The sequence below is a fragment of the Mastigoproctus giganteus genome, chromosome 14, assembly GCF_048544385.1.
Source record: "Mastigoproctus giganteus isolate SK-2022 chromosome 14, ASM4854438v1, whole genome shotgun sequence".
NCBI classification, from domain to species: Eukaryota; Metazoa; Arthropoda; class Arachnida; order Uropygi; family Thelyphonidae; genus Mastigoproctus; species Mastigoproctus giganteus.
The window spans coordinates 83,444,094-83,469,176 of record NC_143588.1 but is presented as its reverse complement, the minus strand read 5'-3'; the positions used below and the strand labels follow the sequence as shown (position 1 = coordinate 83,469,176).

Below are 25,083 nucleotides of genomic sequence, written 5' to 3'. Positions count from 1 at the left end.
TGGTTCTGATTTTATTCGGTAAAGTTTGTTTCCTGGATAACCTCTTCAGATTATTGACCACATATTGTAACATGCTTTACGGATGATGGGTTTAAAATCAGTGTATGGAACTTGACAATTCTGTAAAATAGAAGTATCTGGTTGTTTGGCTGCAAGATCTGCTTTTTAATTTCCTGCTATCTAAGAATGCCCTTTGATCCAGCAGAATGTCACAGTTTGGTTTGATTCATTACACACAAGTAATTTAGAATGGATTTGTTTTATTACATGGTGAGAGGAGTTGGTATTAGTATTTATGGCAGAGACATCACTGAGTTAATCAGTATATTAAAGCAGATGGAATTAGATGTTCAATAATGTGATCCAGAGCTAAGTTTATAGCATAGAGCCCAGCGGTGAAGATACTGCATTCTAATGGCAAATGAGACAGAAGTGCTGAATGACAGGAAGATTGCTGCAGCACCTACTTGGGTCTCAGTTTTTGATCCATCTGTATAGATTTCACATGTGTTTGAATTAGGAAGAGTGTAAGTTGCAGGTAACTGTGCGATATTGGAAGGAGACAGGGTGTTCTTTCCACACTGTTGAAAGTAGTCATCATATATTGCACAGATATTTGTCCAGGGTGGATCTGGTGGTGTAGTGTCCTGAAATATATTACTGATTTCTATATTCCATGATGAGCCAGTTCCTTAAATTTAAGTGGAGCGGGTCGGTTTTCATTAGGTTTACTGTTGTAAAATGACTCGCATTCAGTATTGTACAGACTTCTCCAACAAGGGTGAGAGGGAAAACTACAGATTTTTGGGGCACACATCAGAAGTAATGTTTTTCTGCGAAGATGTAAGGGAGGTTCATGTGCTTTGATGTAAAGGCTCTGAACCGGTGAGGTTCTGAAAGCTCCTAGAGCGACTCTCAAAGCACTGTGCTGGATGGAGTTTAATTGTTCTAAAGTACTTTTCCTCACAGAATCATATACTGGAGAGCCATAGTCCAAGTGAGACCTGATGAGAGCTCCAAGATGGATGAGGGTATGATGATCAGCGCCCCATGACATGGATGACACACATCAGAGGATGTTTAATTTCTTCAAGCAGATAGTTCAAAGATAGGCCACATGTGCTTGAAAGTCCAGTTTCCTGTCTAGTATCAGGCCAAGGAAACGGACAGTGTGAGCAAGAGGAATTGGCACGTTATTTATCTTTAGCTCTGCATCAGGATGAAGTGACCGAAGTTTGCAGAAATGAGTGGTAGTGGTTTTCTGTTCAGCGAGATGATATCCATTGCGTAAGATCCAGGATTGAATTCTTGTTAAAAAGCAATTTGTAGCTGTCTTTCGATAGTATTCATACTTTGCAATTGGCAGGATATGGTGAGATTGTCAGTATACATGTATACTTCAATCGTTTTTGGAAGTTCTTCCAAAATATTGTTGACCCTAATCGCAAATAGGGTTGGATTCAATATGGAACCCTGTGGGACACCCTCTTCTTGAATGTGAGATGTTCACAGCATGTTTTTATATTGGACTTGAAATGTGTGCAATTTTAAAAAGTTCTGAATTATTAAAGGGAGATGGCCTCTCAGTCCCAACTGATGCATATCTTTAATAACACCATGACGCCATGTGGAGTCAAATGCTTTATGAATATCCAGGTTGAACATTACTAGACGTCTCCTGATGAAGGCATTACGGATGTTGGATTTAATTTTTACAAGTAAATCTAGGGTGGACCTGTTTTTACGGAAGCCATATTGGTGGTCAGAAAAGAGAATTTTGGAGTCTAGAATCCAGGTGAGGCTCTTATGCACCATCCTTTCAGAGGTTTTGCCCAAACAGCTTGTCAATGATATTGGTCTGTAATTCTGAACTAGAGAAGGATCTTTGCCTGGTTTTGGAATAGCACAAATATAGGAATGCCACCATGACAGAGGATATGTATTTTCTGAGAAGATCCAGTTATAAAAGAGTAACAGTATGCAGAGATCGGCTTCACACAGATGCTTCAGGACACTGTAGTGAATTCCGTCTGGTCCTATTGCGCTGTTCGGAGATTTTCTCAAAGGTTCTCTCAGCTAAGATAGAGTAAACAGCTGGTGGTCACATAAGAGGAAGAAGCAGAAATTTAGTAGTGGCATGTGATGCAAGAAAGCAAGTGTATGAGCTTATGCAGCATCAGCCACAAAAAAAAAACACACACCATTCCTTCCAAATGCCTGTCCAGTTCCACCTTAAATTTATTTAACCTATCAACTTCCGCAATGACAGATGGAAGTTTTTTCCAGCAATTAACCACCCGCTGGCTAAAGGCAAATTTTCACACATCTATTCTACATCTGTCTTTTCTTAATTTGAATTTATGCCCCCTTAGGTTTGTAATTTGAACAAGTGGAAGGATCCCATCAGAATTCAGCATGCTCAACCCATTCAAGGCCTTATACACCTTAACCAGATCACTGCACAGGAGCCTAGTCTCCAGCCACTGCAATTTGCAGAACTTAAGCCTTCTTGGTAAGAGGATCCCTTCATTCCCCTCACCAATCTTGTTGCCCTTCTCTGTACACGCCCAAGTAAATCTACATCCTTCCTAAAATGAGGCCTCCAGACCTGTGTGCAGTGCTCAAGGCGTGGCCTGACCATTGCCTTATACAGAGGGACGATCACCTCCTTTTCCCTGCTAGCAAGATTCCAATATATCATTGACAAAACCCCATGACCTGCCCTGGCAGTCTGTCTGCATTGCTCAGAAAACTTCATATCTGATTGCACAATTACTCCCAGGTCTTTTTCATTTTCTTCCACCTTAAGTGTAGTACCACACAGTTGGTACGTTTCTCTGGGGTTACTTCTACCCATATGCAGTACTTTGCATTTGTCAAGATTAAACTTCAGTTGTCACTTCTTAGCCCATCTGCCCAAATTATCTAGATCCTGTTGCAGTAGCACACTGCCATTACTGTCATTAACAACCTCTGCCAACCTTTGTATCATCTGCAAACTTCGACACTAAGCCTGATATATCTTCATCAATATCATTGATAAATATACAAAACAACAGAGGACCCAACACCGAACCCTGTGGGACTCCACTAATAACATTAGTCCACGAAGAGCAGCACCCATTAATTACCACCCTCTGTCTTCTCCCACTCAACCAACCTTTCATCCATTGTAGCAACTTACCCTTAATACCATTCTGCTCCAATTTTATAAAAATATTCTAAATTTAGCAGAATGTTATAAAAAGATTCTGCTAAAGCATTTGCAATGTCAGTAGGAGAGGATGAGTACTGCCCATTGCATTGTATTATCAGAGATTGCAGCGGTAGAAATTTCCCATTGAGAGCTTGAAATTTTTTCCAAATGATTTGAGTGTCAGTTTTTTTGTTAATAGTTGAGGCGAATTTATCCAGGAGTCATGTTTTGTTGTCTTCTAATTTGTCTTGCTTTGGCTCTGAGTTTTTTGTACATAATTAGGTTGGTGGTAGTTGGAAATTCGCGAAACTGGTTCCAGGCACGGTTTTTTTCTCGTTTCGTTTTGGAGTATTCTTCATTCCACCACTGATTCTGGTGTACATGCTTGAGCTGATCAGATTTTGGAATGGAAATTTCTGCTGCAGATAATATATGGCTTGTAATGTGATCAGTTACGTCATCAATATGTTTTTGTTATACATATTGGTTGTCATGTAGGACACAAGTTGAATAGTTTTTCCAATCTGCTTTATGAAAGTTCCAAGAAGTATGGCCTTTAGGACATGACACTGTGTGTTTGAATTGAACTGATGATAGTAAAATGGTCACTGTGGAATGGATCACTTAGCACTAACCATTCCATGCTTGGAAAAAGAGATGCTGAACATATGGATAAGTCTATGGCTGATGTAATACCTGTAGGTAGTTGGAGAGCCACAATTCAACAGTCAGGTTATGGTTATCCAGGCCGAGTGGGCAGGAGCGGGAGTGCGGTAGCACATGCTCTTCGAGTAGACCGGGGTTCAAGCCCCTGACTGCTGAATACGGTCGATCTGCCAACCCGCATTGGACTAGCGTGGCAGATTATGGTCCATTTCCCTCAGCATGAATTGTTGAGGAGGCTTCCATCCTGCAGTGGGTTGATAATGGCTGCACTTTACTTTTTTACTTTTTATCCAGGAATATTTCTATTAATTGGCCTCTCCTATCCATGGTGGAAGATCCCCACAATGGATGGTGACTGTTGAAGTCACTGAGTAAATAGACTGGAGGTGGCAGTTGTGTGATAAGATTGTCAAGTTCAGTCTGGGAGCAAGGATAATTCGGTCGTATATAAATAGACACAAGGATTAACGATATTCCCATTGCTATCCGAACCACTACAACTTCTAAGGAAGTTTGTAGTTGGAGATGTCTTGACGGTATGGTAGTTTTGTTAAGAATAGCCACCCCACCACGAGCAAGAGTGTCAGAATCCCTGTCTCGCCTAAAAATAGCATAATTTTTGAATTTTATAGAAGTGTGTGGTGTTAAAAAGGTTTCCTGTAAGCATACACCTACTGCATTAATTTGAATTAGTATTAAATTAAATCACTGAGGTCATCTATATTACTGTGTAATCCTCTACAGTTCCATTGCAGGAATTTATTCATTGGTTGAATTTATTTGAGGAAGATTGACCTGACTTTTTTCTGAGAAGGTTTCTGTCTGCTTAGTTTTGATTTTTCATTTCTGGGAAGGTTGGGTGTCCTGTATCCATGGTATCATTAGCATGTAACTCTAGTACTGTATCTTCATCCTCTGAGTGAACCTCCATTTCCATGTTGCTAATGCGTGGTTTCACTTTCTTCTGGTTTTCAATAGTAGCTGATTTTGTTGTTTCGAGCAAGGTTGAGATAGCATCAGTTGGGATACTGATTGGAGTGTTGCTGGTCTCATTGACTGTAGTTTTCTTATTGTAAGTTAGCATAGTTTTGGCCCAGGTGGCAAAGGAAATATTCGGTTCTATAGAGACATCTGTTTGGGTTGCAGCTGAGTGGCTGTTTTTGGTGACCGATGCATATGATCAGCTAGGCATGGTTAGCATTATTTGCTTTCTTGCTTCAGGGTACGTGACTTTATACTCCACTTTATATACTTTTGAATTTTTTTACCTGTTTTCCAAAGGTCACATGCTTTAGAAAATGCAGGATGGCTTCCTTTAGAGTTTGGGCAAGTGGGAGTTGAAGCTGTACAGTCTCCTTGGAGCCGCAAATAGGGCACACAGCATCGCCTCAGCATGTCATCTGAGAATGGCCGTACTTCTGGCACTTAAAGCAGCGAATGGGATTCGGGATGCATGGTCGAATCTTGCAGTTTAAGTAACCTGCTTTTACAGAAGATGAGAGATTCTGAGTACTGAACATCAAAATAATGCCATCTTTTTTGTCATAATTCTCCGTGCACGAGTCACTTTTTGTTTGCCAAGCTCTTGAATTATCTTTTCTTCAGACACATTCAGTAAGTTCCATTCGCTGATAACTCCTTTAGAGGTGTTCAGAGTGTTATGGGCTGTTACCGACACAGTAATATTGTTAAAAGTTGTTAATTTTAACAATTTTTCTGAGTGATTTGGCTTAGAAGCTTCAATTAGAAGGTCTTCAGATTGGAGATATTTAACCATTTTGGGAGATCCAACAACCGATTCTAAACATTTCTGTATTAGAAAAGGCGATAGCTTGCCAACAGGTTGTGTGGATAGTGAATGCATTATGAGAAATGCTGGCATGCCTGTAGTTTGTTTTTCTGTCCGTGGTATCTTCGAATGATTCGAGTCATGCTCTGAATCAGTGTTAACAAGTCTGGAGACTGTGGGCTCTAACGGTGGGAGTATGCATCGCAATCCATCACTGCTCCTTTTAGCCCTGGAAGAGGGAATTCCTTTTCCCAGGTTATCGACCCCCGCCACGTGGAGGCAAGAGCAGTGCCAACCAGTGACCAAGCAATCAGCAGAAGAGTAGAGCAGTACATTGCTAGCGATAGCAGTAATGTTGCAAGGCGGGGTTAGCAGTAATGTTGCAAGGCGGGGTTAGCAGTAACGTTGCTAGCAGTGAAGCACTGTTGTTGCTCAGCGAGGGAAGCAGTAACATTGCGAGCGGTGGAGGGATTATTAAAGCACTAGTACTTGCCCTAGGAAAAACGCTAGAAAGTCGCACTAGAAAGATCATTTGGGAACTATCGCTTGGAACTCGGGGCCTAAAGTAATGGAGAAATCAATTAACCGTCAACTCTTAAACTACATAGAAACCTTCCGTCTGATCAATGATTGCCAGTATGGATTCCGTCAGTGTTTCTGCTGCATGCCTTTTCTTCAAATTAAACTCAAATATATATAATTCTAACTTTGCGAATAACATCAGAGCTTTCCTTTAACAGTATTCTCATTATTATTTATTGTATGGCTTGTACAGTACACATGGAATCAAATTACATGACTCAAGAATGATAGATATAAAATTAAATTAAATCAGCAAAAATTACAGATGAACATTTAACTTATTTAAACAATCAATTGCTGCATCAGTCACCATCAGGAAGTCTCCAGGGTTTCCTTCGTAGGCTTGCAGGGCACAGTCCTCTGTTATGTGTTGGATGGTCTGTCTATCAGCTCCGCAGTTACACATTGGGAAAGGAATTTTACCCCACCTATGGAGTAGGTCTGCACATCTACTGTGGCGTGTTCGTGCCCTGTTTAGTGCTAGCCATATCCTATGAGGCTGGTCAAAACCAGGTGGTGTTTCAGAGATACAAGGCATGGTATGACATCGAGGAGGGGAATTTTGTAGCCACTCTTGCATCCAGGTGTCCAGAGGGTTGAAACTGGCTTGTTGCAATGTTTTAGCCATCAGGATTGGTGGATGTCTGCAAAGGAGCTTGTTTATTCCTCGGTCTCGAATGTCAGAGTTTGTTGGTAGTTCAGGATTGTCTATTATTTTTCTGTATTCTCTGAAATCAGATATAATGAGGGCACATTTTCTTCGGAGATCTATTAACGGGATGTAGCCCAAGATGGGTAGCCAAAAGGTAGGGGTGGACCTAACTGTTTCAGTTATGATGCACATGGTGTTATTTAGCTGTACATCCACCTTTTTTATGTGGTTACTGTTAAGCCAAACTGGAGCACAGTACTCTGCAGCTGCATAGACAAGGCCGAGAGCTGACAAAGGCCGAAGCAGAGGAGCCCCATGTGGTACCACATAGCTTTTGTAGAATGTTATTCCTTGTTTTCAGTTTTGCTGCAGTCCTTGTCAAATGTTCACTGAAAGGTAATGTTCTGTCTAGTGTAACATCCAAGTCTTTCGGATATTTGTTGTGGTTAAGACAGGCATTTTCGAAGTGTATGTTCAACTCTCTAGTCGCCTTCTTATTATTGAGATGGAAGCAAGATGCCTCAGTCTCATCTGCTCTAGGTTGGAGCCTCCACTTGTGGAAGAATTTTCCCAAGGTGGATAGGTCAGCTGTTAAAATCCCTTCTGTTTTTTCGACTGATTCGTGTCTCATTGCTATTGCCCAATCATCTGCATAGCCTAACTTTCTGGAGCAGGTCTCAGGCATGTCTGTAATGTAAAGGCTGAAAATTATTGGAGCAAGGACAGAGTCTTGGGGTAAGCCACTGCTGAGTTTTTTTATTGCTCATTGTGTGTCCCATTATCACCTGGAAAGTTCTATTTGTGAGCATGTTATCAAAAAGTCTGGCAGTTGTTTTTCAGGGTATTGTATGGAGTATTCTGTATATTAAGCTGTGTCTCCAAACAGTCATAAGCTGCAGTTAGATCAATGAAGACCACCAAGGTTTTCAGTTGCTGATGAAACCCTGTTTCAATGTGTGTTGTTAAGGAGAGGGCTTGATCTACACACCTTCAGTTTGGGTGGAATCCTGCTTGCTCGATGGGAATTTTTTCAAGTATTTTGGAGCCAATCTTGTTGTAGAGTAGCCCTTCAAGTAGTTTATAAGTTATGCTTAGGAGAGCAATAGGACGGTAACTTTGAGGAAGGTGTGCTGATTTTCCTGGCTTCAGGATGGCAATAATTTTTGCATGTTTGAAAGGTTTTGGAATAGCACCCATTTGTAGTATGCTAGACAGGAAGCATGCTGACCATATTCCTGCATATTTTCCACAGTGAATTAGAAAATCTGGATGGATGCCATCAAAACCCAGGGCTTTGCCTGCTATCATATTCTTAAGTGCAGCTGTGATCTCATCAAAAGAAAACAGTCTGGAGTACTCAGTTTCTGGAGCACTTACATGTTTAAAGGTCTTGAGTTCTCGTTTCACTTGGATTGTGTGTGTTCTCAGTCGTTTGCAGCTCTAGAGGTGGATACAATAAGTGTTGCAATGGCATTTGATGTAACTGGAATATTATCACGAGTCATAGGATTGCTGTTTCCCAGCTTGCGTAGGATAGATCATGCTTTCCTGCTGGACTTCTTAAAATCAATGGTTTCAACGGTCTGTATCCATTTTTCTCGGTGGGCGGCAACAAGGCTGTGCAGCAGCTCGCCCGCTATCTCTTGATCACCACTTTCAAGAAAGTCCCTATATAGATTCTCACTGGTTTCATTCCATTCTGGAATATATTCCTTCCGGTACCCTCTGGGGATGTGCCAGATTTTCAATATTCTCGTGATGTTTTGAATTTGCTATAACCATTTTTTATCACAATCACATTTTAAATAACCCATTTTAATGTGGTTGTTGTTGTTGTTGTTAAGCAAAAGCCAAAACTACATTATCACACCACCAACATATCAACATGTAAATTTATGAATCATAAGAAAAAAAAAAGTGCACAACCTCTGAATCATAAAATGTATGCACATATTTCTTTGAGGATTTGAATTTTGATAAGTTTTTGAAATAGTAAACTAAACCGAAGCTCTGAGGCATAAATCCCTTAAAGAATAAAAAGAAGATTAAATTTGGGAGGTGGGGTATTCATTAGCCTTCAAACACTTTAAATACTTTTTATTCCTATAAGATTTCTACATGGTATTCCTATATCAACAAACCTTAATTTCAAGCAAAAAAAAAAAAAAAACATGTGGGGGCAGCAAGGTAAAATAATGTCCTTATAAGAAACAGAAATCTGTGCAGGGAGTCACATTTGATACGTCATTAAGATAAAATTAAAAACTAATGAAAGATACATTCCTTACCTCAACCAGCAAGTCTGCTACATCATTCTGCATTTTATCTATTAGCAATTCAACTACTCGTAATATCTCTGGTCGAGATCTGGTTAGAACTGCAGTGTGAAGAGATATGTTTAGAGCTTGAGCATTCTGAGCAAGGGTGTTATACCGAGCTACCTCTCGAGCTAAAGATGTGATGAATGCAGGAGGACGAGCAGTGGCAATTAAAGACAATGCATGACGTGCAGTGCGACATGAGTCAGCAGCTGGAGTTAATGGTAGTCCATATGACATACTGGAAAAAAGTAAACCAAAAAAAAAAAAATGACTTGTGCTGGAATTATTTGTAGGCCAACTTGAGAATTAATATTTGTAAATAGTTACAATGAAATAAAGATTATTACGTATGAATCATCAAAATTTTAAAACACTTTAAAGCAAATATATGATGTGGCTATTTAATTTTAATAATGAGAGTGTGTGGACAGCTACTACACAACAAATGCCAGCTATGAAACAGACACAGCAGTTGGCCTTGAACCTTTCCCTAGTTATCCGCCAAGTTATATACCAACATGCTCATTCGCTTTTAAGTGAGACAGATTTTCATTCTCTTGTGTTTTTGTAGTTTACAACGTATCAACCTCAGATTTTTAAGAATCGAACAAAGAATCGACCTCTGATTTTTAACAAAACTAAAGAAAACACTAACTGAAAGTTATGAGTTGTTACATAAAGTTCACGGAGAAGATACTATGTCAAGAGCTTGCATGTTTGAATGGCATAAAAGATTTTTAAAAGGAAAAGAGAATGTGAAAAATGATGAACGACCAGGCCATTCAGTATCCATGAAAACTGATTAAAATGTAGACTGGGTAAGGACATTGATTAGAAGTGATCATCATTTAAGCATTAGAATGGTTGCATCAGAACTCAATATGGACAAAGAAATAGCTACACAAATTTTAACCAAAAATTTAGGCATGAGAAAAGTGTGCACCAAGATGGTGCCAAAAATTTTGAATGATTTTTTCTTTTTTGGCTGATGTTGTATAAGCTTGCTTTCTTGCATTATTTACCACTACTAATGCTAATAATTCACACGGGAAAAGATGAAAGATCACAATGATATTTGATAAAACCAAGTTAAGTGAAAAGTACTCATGCCTTCTGTATCAATATTAAAATTAGTTACAATTTTTGAAATAGATCAGAAATACAGAAAGAGATTTGGTAAAAAAAAAAAAAAATCCTTGAATTTTTCAAGAACCTGGAACAAATGGCATCATATGTATATCATGCATTTTAACATTCTTTTAAATTGTATGGGACTATTTCAACTGGTTTGGACTTTATTCAGTGGTGATAATGCATGGCATCATAAAGTCTATGACGTTTTGGAGAATTAGACACTACCTATGCTGCATCAGTACAACAGAAGTTTATGTCGTAATAATTTTTCCAAGTAAGAAGAAATTATTTTAGTGTATGTGGATATAATGGTGGGAGGAGAAATTCCAATTTTTTGGGAGGGAACTTGTAATGCTAGGTGTTAATGGCTACATTTGGCCTCCACTATTACATTGTATCTCTAAGTGTTTCTTCTTAATTTATAAATTCTAAATCAGAAACATTCAGGGATGCAATTGTAGAAGCCACTAGGCATTTTATACTGACTATCCTAAATAGACTTAAATGGATGTCAGATAAGACTTGTAGCAGACAAGAAAAATGCATGGGATGCATATAAATTATTATGTGATACAGATGCCGACAGTATAAACTAATCTGCAATCAATTAACAAAGGAAAGCAAAGACAGATTACGAGAAGTTTCTGCCAAAGAATGGGAAGAAAGGCAGCAAAGAATTCTTTACTTATGTATACACTAGAAGAAAGGGGTTGAATCACATTGGTCCACTTGATATGATTGGTTTAACTGTTGATGATCCAGTTCAGGTTGCTGACAAAATGAACAGGTATTTTGCAACTAAATGTAAAAAATACACGGAATTTGTCCAATTATATTAAGGGAGGCAGCAAAGGAGGTAAGCAAACCTTTAGCCAAGATTATGAGAGTATCCTTGGATTTTGGGTGGGTCCTATGGACTGGAGATGTGCAATCGTCATCATCATTATCAGCCATTTTCAATCCACTGCAGGATGAAGGCCTCTCCAGCAACTTCCAAGTTCCTTCTGTTTTGAGCACTGGCCATCCATTTACTACCCACAAACTCATGAATTTCATCTATCCATCTCCGCCTTTGTCTTCCAGGTTTTCTTCTAGCTCCTCTTGGATACCATTCTGTTATTTTCTTAGTCCATCTGTCATCATGTCTTTGAGCTATGTGTCCTGCCCAAGACCATTTTAGTTCTTTAGTTTTGATAAGAATGTCCTTTACTTGAGTTTGCTGCCTAATCCATGTGTTTCTCTTCTTATCTAACAGTCTGATTCCCAATATAATTCGTTCCATTCTTCGCTGTGTAGTTCTCAGCTTCTCTTCCATTCTTCGCTGTGTAGTTCTCAGCTTCTCTTCCATTCTTCGCTGTGTAGTTCTCAGCTTCTCTTCCATTCTTTTGGTGAGTGCCCAAGTTTCGCTTCCATAAGTCATGGTGGGGAGTATACATTGGTTCATTATTTTAGGTTTCAGACAAACTGGGATATTGCTCTTCAGTATGTGACTATATTTCCTGAATGCTATCCATCCAAAATTTATTCTTCTCTTGACTTCCAGCCATTTATTATTATTACAGCTAATAACTTGTCCCAGATAAGTATATGACTCCATCTTTTCAATTACTGCTCCTTCAATCATTATTTCCCTTTCTGTGACATACTTGTTCATCATTACTTTTGTTTTAGCCATATTCATCTTTAGTCCAAAATCCTTACTAACTGTGCATAACTGATTAAGATTTTCCTCTAATTCTTTGGGATCGTGGCTTATGACCACAATGTCATCTGCAAATCGTAGATGGTTTTGGTACTCTCCATTCACATTGACTCTTTTCTGCGACCAGTCTAATCTTCTGAAAGCTTCCTCAAAGGTAGCAGTAAACAGCTTCGGAGATATTGTGTCTCCTTGTCAACTCTTTTTCTCAATTTTAAATTTCCTACTGTCTTTGTCTAGTCTAATAAAGGAGGTAGCACTCTTATATATTTTCTTCAAAATCATAATATATGGGGTATCTATGCCTTGTCTTTCCAGTGCCTGAAACATTGCCTTATGCTGTATGGAGTCAAATGCCTTTTCATAATCCACAAATGCCGGGCATAATTGTGTTTTATATTCATTTGCTTTCTCCATTAGCTGTGATATTACGTGAAGGTGATCCATAGTTGAGAATCGTGTCCTAAAGCCAGCTTGCTCTTTCGGTTGATTCTCATCAAGTATTCTTTCTAATCTGTTAGTAATGACCCTTGTGAACAACTTGTAGATGTGGGATTACAAGCTAATTGGTCTATAATTTCCAATTTCTGATTTATCTCCTTTCTTATGCAGCAAAACTATGACTGCATTATTCCACTGCTTAGGCATGACACCTTTTCTAATGCACTTTGTGAAGAGCGTTGCCAGTTTTTGTGTTGTCTCTTCCTCCCAATTTTAACAACTCTACAGTAACTTCATCTTCCCCAGGGGCTTTCTGATTCTTCATTTTCTTCAATGCATGTTCTACCTCATCAGGAAGAATAATGGGGTATGTCGTATGCGTTGCTACTTTGCAATCCATCTTTCCCACTGCTGGCATCATTCCCCTGCTCCTTGTATAATTCTCTATAGTAGTCTTCTGCTATTTGAATTATGCCTTCTCTGCTGTTTATAAGTACACCATTGCTATTCTTCAGTTTCAGTATTATTTGTCTTTCTGTATTACTGCTCATGGCTGCTGATTTAAATCCTTTGTTTTCCTTTAATGCTTGTTCTACTTTTCTTGTGTTAAATATTCTTATGCCCTCTCTGAGTCTCTTTCTAATGGCTTTGCATAACTCAGTATACTCAATTTTCTCCCTGTCAGTGTTTTTCTTGCTTTTCATTTGTCGTCTTCGGTTCATCATGACAAATGTTTCTTGACAAATTTTTTCTTCTTTGGATTTCTTTTTCCCTATAGGTTTCTTGGGCTTTATCACTTTCAGAAAGTTGTAATATTCCTCGTCGATATCTTGGTCCTGAGCACTCTGCAGAAGCTCAAACTTGTTGATATTACTCGAGTCAGTTTTTTCCTTTCCTTTCCTACATCTATATCAAGTGTACATCTTACCATTCTGTGATCACTTCCAACATTTACCTTATTCAGAACTGTAACATCATTCACAATATATCTTCTGTTAGTGAGGATGAAGTCGATTTCATTAGTAGTTAATCCACTTGGACTCTTCCATGTCCACTTTCTGTTCACCCTTTTCTTGAAAAAAGTGTTCATTACTGACAGTCCTTGAGATTCTGCAAATTCCACAAGTCTTTCACCTCTTTCATTTCTTTCACCAATTCCAAAATTTCCTATAGTTCCCCTTTCTGCACTGTTTTGTCTTTTTCCAACCTTAGCATTGAAGTCCCCCATAATAATAGTGTAGTGGGTTTTCTGCTCATCTAGAAGACTCTCAATTTTGGTGTACATTTCTTCAACCTCTTCATCATCATCATGGCTCGATGTTGGTGCATAAATCATTATAATCTTTAGCTTGTACCTCTTAGAAATCTTAAGTATTAGTCTTGACACCCTTGGTGATGTACTTTTGAATTCCAAAATGTTGTTTTTAAAATCTTTATGGACCAGAAACCCAACTCCACCTTCACTCCTTTCACTGTTTCCATTGGTGTACAGCAGATTTCCACTTGATAAACTTATAAGTGATTCATTTCTTCTTCTTCTTTCAGCCAAACCGATGATATTCCAATTCACATTTTCTAATTCCTTTTCCGGCTCTAATATCCTGTCTTCACCGATGAGTGATCTTACGTTATAACAAGCCAAGTTCAGTTTCAGTGCATGGCAGCCTGGTTGTACCCAGAGATTCTTAGCACCCTCTGCTTCCACTCTGATCCTCTCGCTGCCGTAAGAGGGAGAGTGAAAGCTGCTGGGGACTGAGGGCCATTTGTTTTGTCGTGCTGTCATATGCTGGAGGGTTTGGTCTTTTCCTCTTCACGCTGACCAGGTGTCTTGCTGACAAAATGAACAGGTATTTTGCAACTAAATGTAAAAAAGACACTTGGGGTGGACTGAATTTGTTCAATTATATTAAGGGAGGCAGCAAAGGAGGTAAGCAAACCTTTAGCCAAGATTATGAGAGCATCCGTGGATTTTGGGTGGGTCCTGTGGACTGGAGATGTGCAAATGTATCACCAATTCATATAGGTGAATGAAAGGGTGATACAAGTAATTACAGACCTGTTAGCTTGACTTCTGTTGCAGGGAAAATAACATTACTTCTTTAACGAGGGTTAAAGAAGTAATGTAGGGCCATCAACCTAGCCAAGGAATGGAGTTGTATTGAAGTGATAGCAAGGATTTTTTAAAGGATGATCTTGTCTGACCACAGTCTGAGTGGATACTATAACACAGTAATAAATAAACCAGATGCAAAATGTAATTTTGAATCTTTTGGAGCAGTGTGGCATTGGATCTGCTGTAATGAGTGCAGAGAAGTTGTTGTTGTTATTTGGTTTTTAGGAGCATTAGCAACTAAGGCCATATTGCTCTGGGGATATGCGGTGGTCATTCCCTGACCTTTCCGCATCCTCTGTATTTGGTGGTCATGGGCTTGAACCCTGGTCTAATCAAGAAGCGTGTGCTATGCACTGCTGCTCCTCCCCACCTGGCTACGGAGGTGCCAAAGTGCAGAGACGCAATGAAGTTGGCGAGAGGAACAAAGTGGTACTCTTACCAAGAAGGGCTTCAGTTTTGCAAACTGCACCTGGAGACCAGGCACCTGTGAAGAGATCTGAATGAGGTGTTTAAGGCGTTGAATGGACTGAGCAAGATCAACGCTGATGAAATCCTTTCTTCTGCTCAGATTGCACACATAAGATGGTATAAATTCAAACTGAGGGTAGATGCATGGAAATTTGGCTTCAACCAGTGGGTGGGCAATTATTGGAACAATCTCCCATCTAGTGCTATGGAAGTGGACAGTTTGAGCAAATTCGAAAAAGAACTAGACAAACTATTAGAAGGGAGGGATAAGTGATGTGAGAAGCGTTGGCTTTTTTTTTTGCCGATACTGTATAACTTGCTTTCTTGCATCATTTGCCACTATTAATATTAATACTAATTCTTTCTTACTTCCTAGTAATACAAAATATTAAAGCTATTGAGTTCATGAAACTGTTTGCCGTAATTTGTTTTCCATGAAGATAAAATTGGAAAATGATTAATCATTATTTTCATTGTAACAACTGTGTAACGTTAATTATAGTGTAATGTTAATTACACTATAATTAACAGGTTTTTTTTTTTTTTTTTTTAATATAATGTTACTCTTCTTGACTGACTTTCCTTTGTAATGGCATTATTAAACTGGCATTCTTATCTTTATTAGTTTGCTGCAATATATGTAAAAATTTTTAGATGGAATTTTTCATTCTTGTAAACCCCTCTTGCCTTGGCTGTCTCAATATGCAAATATGTTTTAGTATATAATGTATATATTTTACATAACTACTATATTTATCGGCTTATAAGGTGCACATTTTTCTCTCTCATAAATACCTAAAAAAAAAAATCACCCTGCGTCTTAGAATCCGTAAGTGGCAATACAGCACGTGCGCCTGCGGTAAGGATGAAATGTCCATCAATAGCACAAGTGTGTGAATGGGTGCTAAAGTCTAAGGAAAAGTGCTAAAGAATGGGTGCTCACTTTTGAACAAAAGCCGAGAATTAGGGTTGAATTTGAAAGTGTCTGCAATTCTGCCCAGACACGATAGGAGGGAGTATATGATGAGAGCCTTGTCGATCAATTCGGCCCTGGAAAGATTGTGCAAGGCTCAAGGGGTAGAATTTTTTTCAGCCTGGACTGTACTTGTTAACAGGAGAGATTGCTTCTACAGGGATGGGATACACTTAAATAGAAAGGGTGCAAGAATATTTGCTGATGCTATCGAGGCAGTGTTAGGTGGGTCGGAAAACTGCTAGCTTGGGGGGAGACAAAGACCAATAGATTGACAGTAGCCACTGGCAGAGGTGAAAGAGATTCTTGCACTGCTTCTATTAGAATGAGCAGAAGCCTGAAAAACAAGATGCATGGTATTTCAGAGACTGCTGGGAGCCATTGCGGTACAAATAAACACATGGGTTGTGTTAGGGTAGCTAAGAATAGAAACAGGTGCAGGTATACTTGCGTGTACACCAATGCTAGGAGTTTAGTAAATAAATTCGATGAATTTGAGGTATTGCTCAAAACATCGAAGGCAGATATTGTTGGGATATCAGAGACGTGGTGTCACACAGATATAAGGGATGCAGGACTGCAATTTGGGGAGTACAACGTCTACAGAAAGGATAGACAGGATAGGAAGGGGGGAGGGGTTATGCTATTAGTTAAGAAACACATAAAAACCAAGGAAGTGAAGCCAGTCGACATCGCTGGACAGTGCAGTGTTGAGTCAGTTTGGTGTGACATAAACATTGGGAGATCAAAATTGAGAGTAGGAGTGTGCTATAGGCCTAATGACTCTGATGAGTATAATAAGGAACTGTACAGGGAAATAGAGTGGGCCAGTAAATCAGAGAGTCTTATAATGGGAGATTTTAATTTCCCAGATATTGACTGGAATTTGGGGGCTGGTTACTCACACACTAGCAGGGCTTTTGTGGATTTATTGGATGATTGTTTTCTACATCAGCATGTTCGGGAGGCAAATAGAGGGAGTAATACTCTTGATTTGATTATCAGCAGTGATTCTTCATGCATTAAGAATCTGCAGATAAATGAACCACTAGGTGGCAGTGATCACAGTGTGCTGAAGTGGGATTTACTCAAAGAGGTAACTACCATTAGGGGTAAAGGGAAGGGTTATTGCTTCCGTAAAGGCGACTACGATGGACTGAGACAGTATTTAAATTCTATACAGTGGGTCCAACTGATGATGTTACCAACAGCAAATTCAAAATGGGAAGCATTCAAAGAACTCATCTTGGAAGCTACTAGGATTTACATACCAACTAAGAAATATTGTTCAAGGTTTAGGCCAAAATGGATGTCAGATGAACTAATGAGGCATATGGCAGAGAAGAAAAATGCATGGGATACATACAAATTAACACATGACACAGAAGCCTATGATAGATACAAGTTGATATGCAACCAAGTTACAAAGGAGGTTAGGCAGGCGAAGGCAGATTACGAGAAATCCTTGGCAAGGGATGCAAAGAAAAACAGCAAAGAGTTCTTTACTTATGTAAACTCTAGAAGGAAGGGGATGAATCAGATTGGTCCACTTGATATTGATGGGTCAACTGTTGATGATCCTCAGGTAGCTAACAAACTAAATGAATATTTTGCATCGACATTCACACACGAGGAGTTATTCAGCGAGGGGAATGCTAGAGGTGTATTCAACTCTAGCAGTAAGCTACAGAATCTTGAAATAACTGGGAGTAAAGTGGAGGAGAAACTGTTGAAGATAAACACAAGAAAGGCACCCGGGGTGGATGGGATCTATCCAGTTATATTAAAGGAGGCAGCAAAGGAAGTAAGCAAACCCTTAGCCATAATTATGAGAGCTTCCTTGGACTCAGGGGAGGTACCCATAGACTGGAAATGTGCAAATGTGACCCCAATTCACAAAGGAGGATCAAAGGCTGACACAAGTAATTATAGACCTGTGAGCTTAACTTCTGTTCCAGGAAAATTAATGGAGGCACTGGTTAAAGAAGCACTGCAGGATCATTTAGACAAGACTTCAGTTATAGCTCAGACACAGCATGGTTTTGTTAAGGGGAAGTCTTGCCTGACCAACTTGATCGGATACTATGATGCAGTCATAAAAGAACTGGATGCAGGGAATAACTTTGATATTATATACTTGGATCTTAGAAAGGCTTTTGATACTGTTGCACATGGAAGATTGCTACACAAATTGGAGCAGTGTGACATTGGAGGCAAATTGCTGCTATGGATAAAGGGGTGGTTGAGGGGGAGAAGACAGAGTGGTAATCAATGGGCACTGCTCATCGTGGACTGATGTTATTAGTGGAGTCCCTCAGGGCTCAGTGTTGGGTCCATTATTGTTTTCTGTATTTATAAATGATATTGATGATGGTATATCGGGCTTAATGTCCAAGTTTGCAGACGATACAAAGGTTGGCAGGGTTGTCAAGGACACTACTGACACTATGCTGCTGCAACAGGATCTGGAAAGGTTGAGCAGATGGGCTGAGAGGTGGCAAATGAAGTTTAACATTGACAAATGTAAAGTACTACACATGGGAAACAGCAACCCCAGAGCAACGTATCAACTCTGTGGTACTACACTGACAGTGGTAGAGAATGAAAGGGACTTGGGGGTGGTTGTGCAGGCAGATATGAAGTTCTCTGAGCAGTGCAGACGGGCTGCAAGAGTAGCTTATGGAGTATTGTCAATGATATACAGGAATTTTTCCAGCAGGGATAAGGAGGTGATTATTCCATTGTATAAGGCGATGGTCAGGCCACACCTAGAGTACTGTATACAGGTCTGGAGGCCTCATTTCAAGAAGGATGTAGAGCTGCTGGAAGAAGTGCAGAGAAGGGCAACAAGATTAGTGAATGGAACAAAGGGGTGCTCTTACGAAGAAAGGCTTAAGTTTTGCAAATTACAGTGTCTGGAGACTAGGCACCAGCGAGGTGATCTGATAGAGGTGTATAAAGCCTTGAATGGTTTAAGCATGCTCAATGCTGATGGGATTCTTCCTCTAGCTCAGAAAAATCACCTGAGAGGGCATAAATTCAAATTGAGGAAAGACAGATGTAGGCTAGACGTGCAGAAATTTGCCTTTAGCCAGCAGGTGGTTGGTTGGTGGAACAGACTTCCATCCCTTGTGGTGGAGGTTGATAGCCTAAATAAGTTTAAGGCTCAGCTGGACAGGTATTTTGAACGAACAGAGGGGTGAAGTGGAAGTGGGTTTTTTTTTTTTTGGCTGATGCTGCATAAGCTTGCTTTCTTGCATCAAATGTCTCTACTAATGCTAATGCTAAGTCATGGCATGATGTTAAGACTGAAATTGTGGTCAAGTCCTTTAAAAAATGTGGTATAAGTAATACAATGGATGGCACTGATGATCATTTATTGTATGAGAGTGATAGTGATACTAGTGAAGAGGATGGTGATAACGAGGATTACGATGATGTTGAGGATTATGATGATCAAGTCAGTAATGAATCTGAAGTTGAATAATACTAAAATAATAAGAGTAATAATCCTATACCTTTCTTTATTTTTATTGAATTTTAAATTTCCATTGTATTAACAATCATTTTTTTCAAAATATTTTTTTTTTCTGAAATTTATTGTTCCAAAATTATGGTTTTTCTTCCACGCCACAGCATCTTATAAGCCGACAAATACAGTAATCATATTTTCAAATATTACAATTATTTTATTTAAGTTGTAAATAAAATAACATTGAGAGAAATAAAGCATAACAGAAAAGGGCTCACCTTGGAACAAGTCTATCAGAATCACAACAAAGCTCTAAAAGTCCTAATAAAATTTTGGAGACATCTAAATAAGGTTCCCACACTGTAAATCCACGACCAATTAAGTCAATGGCAGCTCGTCGAAGTGATGTATGAGATGGAAACTTGTCTGAAGCTGGTGCCAGCAGCAAAAATGTTAATGCCTTACCTATTAAGAAAATACAGTGAGAGAGAGAGAGAGAGAGAGAGAGAGAGAGAGAGAATAAAAGTATTTACTCATAATGTCAAGTACGTCGAGTTATGTATGAAGGATTCTGTAATGGTTTAGTATACTATTTAATTGCTATATTATGATCTTAAGTCAGAGCCAAAACAACAAGTATACTTTCTATGGACTGAGTAATTGAAAGATCTTAAAAAATTAACTCTTCATATTGTTTAAATGAGCGAATTATAACTTAGTTTTTAAGCAGAATTATTTATTTGGTAACAGGAGGTAGAAAGTGGTTTTAACTAATGTAAAGAGTTAGAATTATTTTTTAACTAATAAACAGTATCGGCTTACGTAAGTTTTACAGGAAAGTACAAATTTAAAAAAATTGTGGAAATGTATTTTGTATCTGTAAGAATAAATGGAGATATCGTGAAAATATCATAATGTGAACCGAATAACTTTTTTTCTTTTTTTTTTTTTTTGGTAATTTGTTCCAAGACCTCAGAAGTTGAAACTTTTCTATATAATTAAGCTATTTATCTCTCTAAAAGGTCATTTTTATAATGGAAATTGCACTACACTTTCATCGTTATCATATGTTCCATTATAAGAATCGATTTTGAATGCCTTTGTGATATTTTTCTAAAACACATTTCTGGAGGTCACTACTACAAAACAATAAAAACAACTCGTACTTTCTGGGTTATTGGGCTTTTCTGTTAGTGCAATCAATTATAAACAGGTAGTAAACTCAATCTTAATGCATTTACAATAATACCAATAAATGGAATTCTGTGGGTTTTTACGTTAAGGTATAATGGTAAAATGAGTTCCCCTTCACTGAAATCTTCAATCATATAAAAAATATAAATAAATTTTCAGAATCTTCTCTTCATTCCTATTTACTTATTACGATGGTGAAGGGAAAGGGACCAAAGGAACTGCTGTTCTAAAGTTTCAATTTTATGTCTGAATCAATAAAGTTTTAATTTTGAAACAGTGGAATGTAATTTACCAAGACTGCCATAAGTGATCATGCAAGGTGTGCAAGACACAAGGGCAGATAACAAATAAGGAAGGCAAAATTTAACCAAATAGGCAGAGGCTGATGAGATTTTTTCTTTTTTTTTTTCAGGAAGGAAATTTTTTTTTGGTACATTAGTGATTACAAATATTTATTTTATTTTAAAAAATTTTTTTATGTTTCTTCAACTAACATCAATAAACTTACTTGTATGCCTAGCTAAAGAATAGTTAGCTAAACCAAAACCTTCAACTACACTTTTTCTTCTTTGATCTTCAGAAGACTTTCGTTTACTTTGTTCAATTTCATGTCCATATTCTGCACCAATGACACCTAACAGAACAACTGCTGTGGCTTGTTTCCTTCGCCCTTCGATGGCACTTGAAGGTCTTCTATTAACTGTTTCTATAATAAAAATTAAATATATTATATTATCACAGAAATTATAAAATATTATATTTCTATATTTCATTCTATTCTATGGAAATATTTCTATATTCTATATTATGAAATATAGAAATTTCATAATATGATATTATATTATCTTATACAATTATATTATATTATGAAATATAATTTCATAATGTGAAATACAGTTAAAACAAAATAACTGCAACAGTGCCTAACACTGATTCAGGTTCCACTGTATAATATTAATAAATGAACAAGTTAGCATTTTAGCATTAGGATTAGTGAGGTATGAAAGCATTAGGATTAGTGATGCAAGAAAGAAAGCTTACATAGTATCAGCAAAAAAAAAAAAAAAAAACTTCCTGTTTCACCCATCCATTCACTCCAAAAGTTTGTCTAGTCCACCCTTGAATTTATATAAGCTGACAACTTCCACAATTGGAAGTTTATTCCAGTAATCAACCACCCGCTGGCTAAAGGCAAATTTCTGCACATCTATTCTACAACTGCCTTTCCTCGATTTGAATTTATGCCCCTTCAGGTGCAGAACCTGAGCAAGAGGGAGAATCCCATAAGCATTGAGCTTGCTCAAACTATTCGAGGCCTTATACACCTCAGATCACCTCGCAGGTGCCTAATCTCCAGACACTGAAATTTGTAGAACTTAAGCCAATCTTGGTAAGAGCAACCTTTGTCCCACTCACTAATCTCATTGCCCTTCTCTGTACTCGTTCTAGTAGCTCAATATCTCTCCTAAAATGAACCCTCCAGACCTGTATTCAGCATTCAGTATTCAAGGTTTTTTAAAAGTTTCTTAAGAGTTGTCTATGGTATATGTACACTGATATTATACAGATAATAAGCTCTTAACATATTATGCCTTGTGTTTTTTTTTTTTTTTTTTTGTAGTTGTTGGCGCATCGGCTTCTGTGGCCATAGTGCACCTCCCAAGGTTTTTGCAGTACTTTGATCCAAGCCCGAGGCGGGATTCGAATCCGCGACCTTTGGGTTGCCAGGCAGGCACTTTACCCACTCGGCTAGCCCTGTCGGCTACGCCTTGTGCATTTAGTTATTTTTAAATATTGTCATATACACCTTTTGGCATCTCTCATATTGTGTGATTATCTTCACAACTGGGTTGAGGCGCCTCCATAGCCAGGTGGGAAGGAGCAGCAGTGTGTAGCACACGCTTCTTGATTAGACCGGGGTTCGAGCCCGTCACCACCAAATATGGAAGATGCGGAAAGGTCAGGGAATGACCACTGCATATCCCGGAGCAATATGGCCTTAGTTGCTAATGTTTCTAAAAACCAAACAACAACAACTGGGTTGTCATGTCTGCAATACCACGGTACCTGCCCATCCACTGATGATAGGCCAATAGCATTGAAACGGTGATGTCTGGGTGGTGGTATTCACTGAGAATAAGTAACAATAGTCTTCTCTATTAGTGTAATTATTCGAGGTAGTGCAATATCATGGCACTTACGTATTAGAGGTAGTGCAATATCATGGCAACTCGTTGTGAAGGAAGAGCACAATATGAGAAACAGAGCAAATGATGCCTACTACTACAACTACTTCGTAGTTTCTTAAGAGTTGTCTATAATATTGGTGTACATACACCATATAGTATTCAAGGTGTAGCCTGACCACTGCCTTATACAAGGGGACAATCACCTCCTTATCCCTGCTAGCAAAATTCCTATATTTCATTGACAAGACCCCATGAGCTACTCTTGCAGCCTGTCTGCACTGCTCAGAAAACTTCATATCTGACTACACAATTACTGCCAAGTCTTTTTCATTCTCCACTACCCTGAGTGTAGTACCGCACAGTTGGTATGTTACTATGGGGTTACTTTGCATTTGTCAATGTTAACATTGACAAATGCAAAGTATCTGAGAGGAAAAACAAGCTTAGAAACAGTGCCATGTGGATAGTGGTATCTGCCAAGAATAAGTAACATTAGTCTTCTCACTGGCAAAGCATTGCTTAGTCGAGGCTGTGCAGCATCAGAGCAACTCGTAAAAGTGTTCACAATATGAGATGTAACAAAAACAATGCTATTTCACCTACTTCAGTGATTTACTACGAACTAAAATGATGCTTTGCACTAACTTGTTTGTCTAGAAAGTTTCCCATAGTCTGAGGCTTTTTAAATCGAATAAATTATTTCTCCATAAACTGGCATATTCAGTGTAGGTAATAGAGATATAACTTATTGCTGTATGCCTTGTTCTTACAGTACTTTCGAGAAGAACTCCCACTTTACTTTAGTCCATTACACTGGCTGAAAGTATAGAACTAAAATCCAGGGGGTCTGCAATTATGCAAGTATGTCTGTTTTTTGAGATTACTGCAGTTTTTAAAAAATGTGACAACTAGCTATTTGTATCTACATTATACACTCCAAGAAGTATAGTAGATCCCCTCTTTATGACATTAATCTGTTTCAGAGACACCGTCATATTGTGAAAATATCGCAATGTGAACCCAATAACACTGCTTTTTGGTAATTCGTTCCAAGACCTCGGAAGTTGAAATTTTTGTTATATAATTAAGCTATTTAAAAGGTAATTTTTATAATGAAAATTGTACATATTGATTAAAAAATTGATTAAAGCACAACACAAAAAACTCACTTAAACTAAAAGATGAAAAAAAAAAAAAAAAAAAACATGTGGCCAACACATTTACAAAGGCTGTTTTGGCTGAGACGAAGGACCATGTGGTCTGGTTGGAGAAAATTGTAAGCCAAGTCATCATAAAGTGAAATAAGTAAGTGCCTCTTAACATGGTCACTGGTTAGTGGAATCAGCTGCTTTAATTTTAAAAACCAATTCAAATCATTAAAATGCACTCCACTTTCATTGTTATCATATGTTCGGTTATAATAATCAATTTTGAATGCCTTTGTGATATTTCTGGAGGTCATGACCATAAAAAAAATGAAAAAAAATTTTCAGTTTCCAGTTTATTGGCTTTTTTTTGTTAGTGCAATCTATTATAAACGGGTAGTAAACTCGATCTTATTGCATTTGCGATAGTACTGATAGCTGGAATTCTGTGGGTTTTTACGTTATTATGGTGAAATGTGCTTCCCCTTCCATGGAGAATCTTCAATCATATAAAAAACATAAATAAATTTTCAGAATCTTCCCTTCATTCCCATTTTTTAATTTTCGTAAACTTGTTACTCTGCATCTTACTTACGCGTATCATGTTAGTTGTAATTTTATTCATGCTGTGTTCTTTGTTATTGATTTCTTATCTTTTTTACTGTTTAAAATTTTACAAAAACCAAAAAAAAAAAAAAAAAACAACAACATGTCTTTGAAACAGAAATATCAATTTCTGTTTGCATGTACATATTACAATACTAATTAAGCTAAGTACATAAGCGTAAATTTATTTTTATTTTGCTAAACTGTGGAAAACATTCTTCCAATTTTCATGTAACATTTAATTTTGTTAACTGACAGGGTGATAAAGGGGAAAACTTTTGCGTTATATCTTTTATAGCCTGTGGATAATCCTCCTATTTTCACTTATCATAATGGCTTTAATAGAATTAAAATTGAATTCGCAAACGTGATCACAATGATCGGGCTTATTACATATCGTACAGTGAACAGAAAGTCCATCGTAAAGTAAAGTGAACCAATCA

The 25,083-nt window shown here is 38.1% G+C and overlaps 1 protein-coding gene across 1 annotated transcript in view; it reads right to left on the bottom strand.

Annotated features, from left to right (window-relative positions):
• The window catches only part of Rbcn-3B (WD repeat-containing protein Rbcn-3B), a 357,208-nt gene that overhangs the window by 44,367 nt on the left and 287,758 nt on the right, over window positions 1-25,083 (bottom strand). Inside the window, exons 24-26 of the mRNA XM_090389262.1 lie at window positions 21,209-21,406; window positions 19,785-19,971; window positions 9,174-9,444 (exon numbers count right to left, since the gene is read on the bottom strand). Coding sequence (XP_090245388.1) covers window positions 9,174-9,444; window positions 19,785-19,971; window positions 21,209-21,406 — 656 coding nt within the window. The remainder of the gene's footprint in view (window positions 1-9,173; window positions 9,445-19,784; window positions 19,972-21,208; window positions 21,407-25,083) is intronic.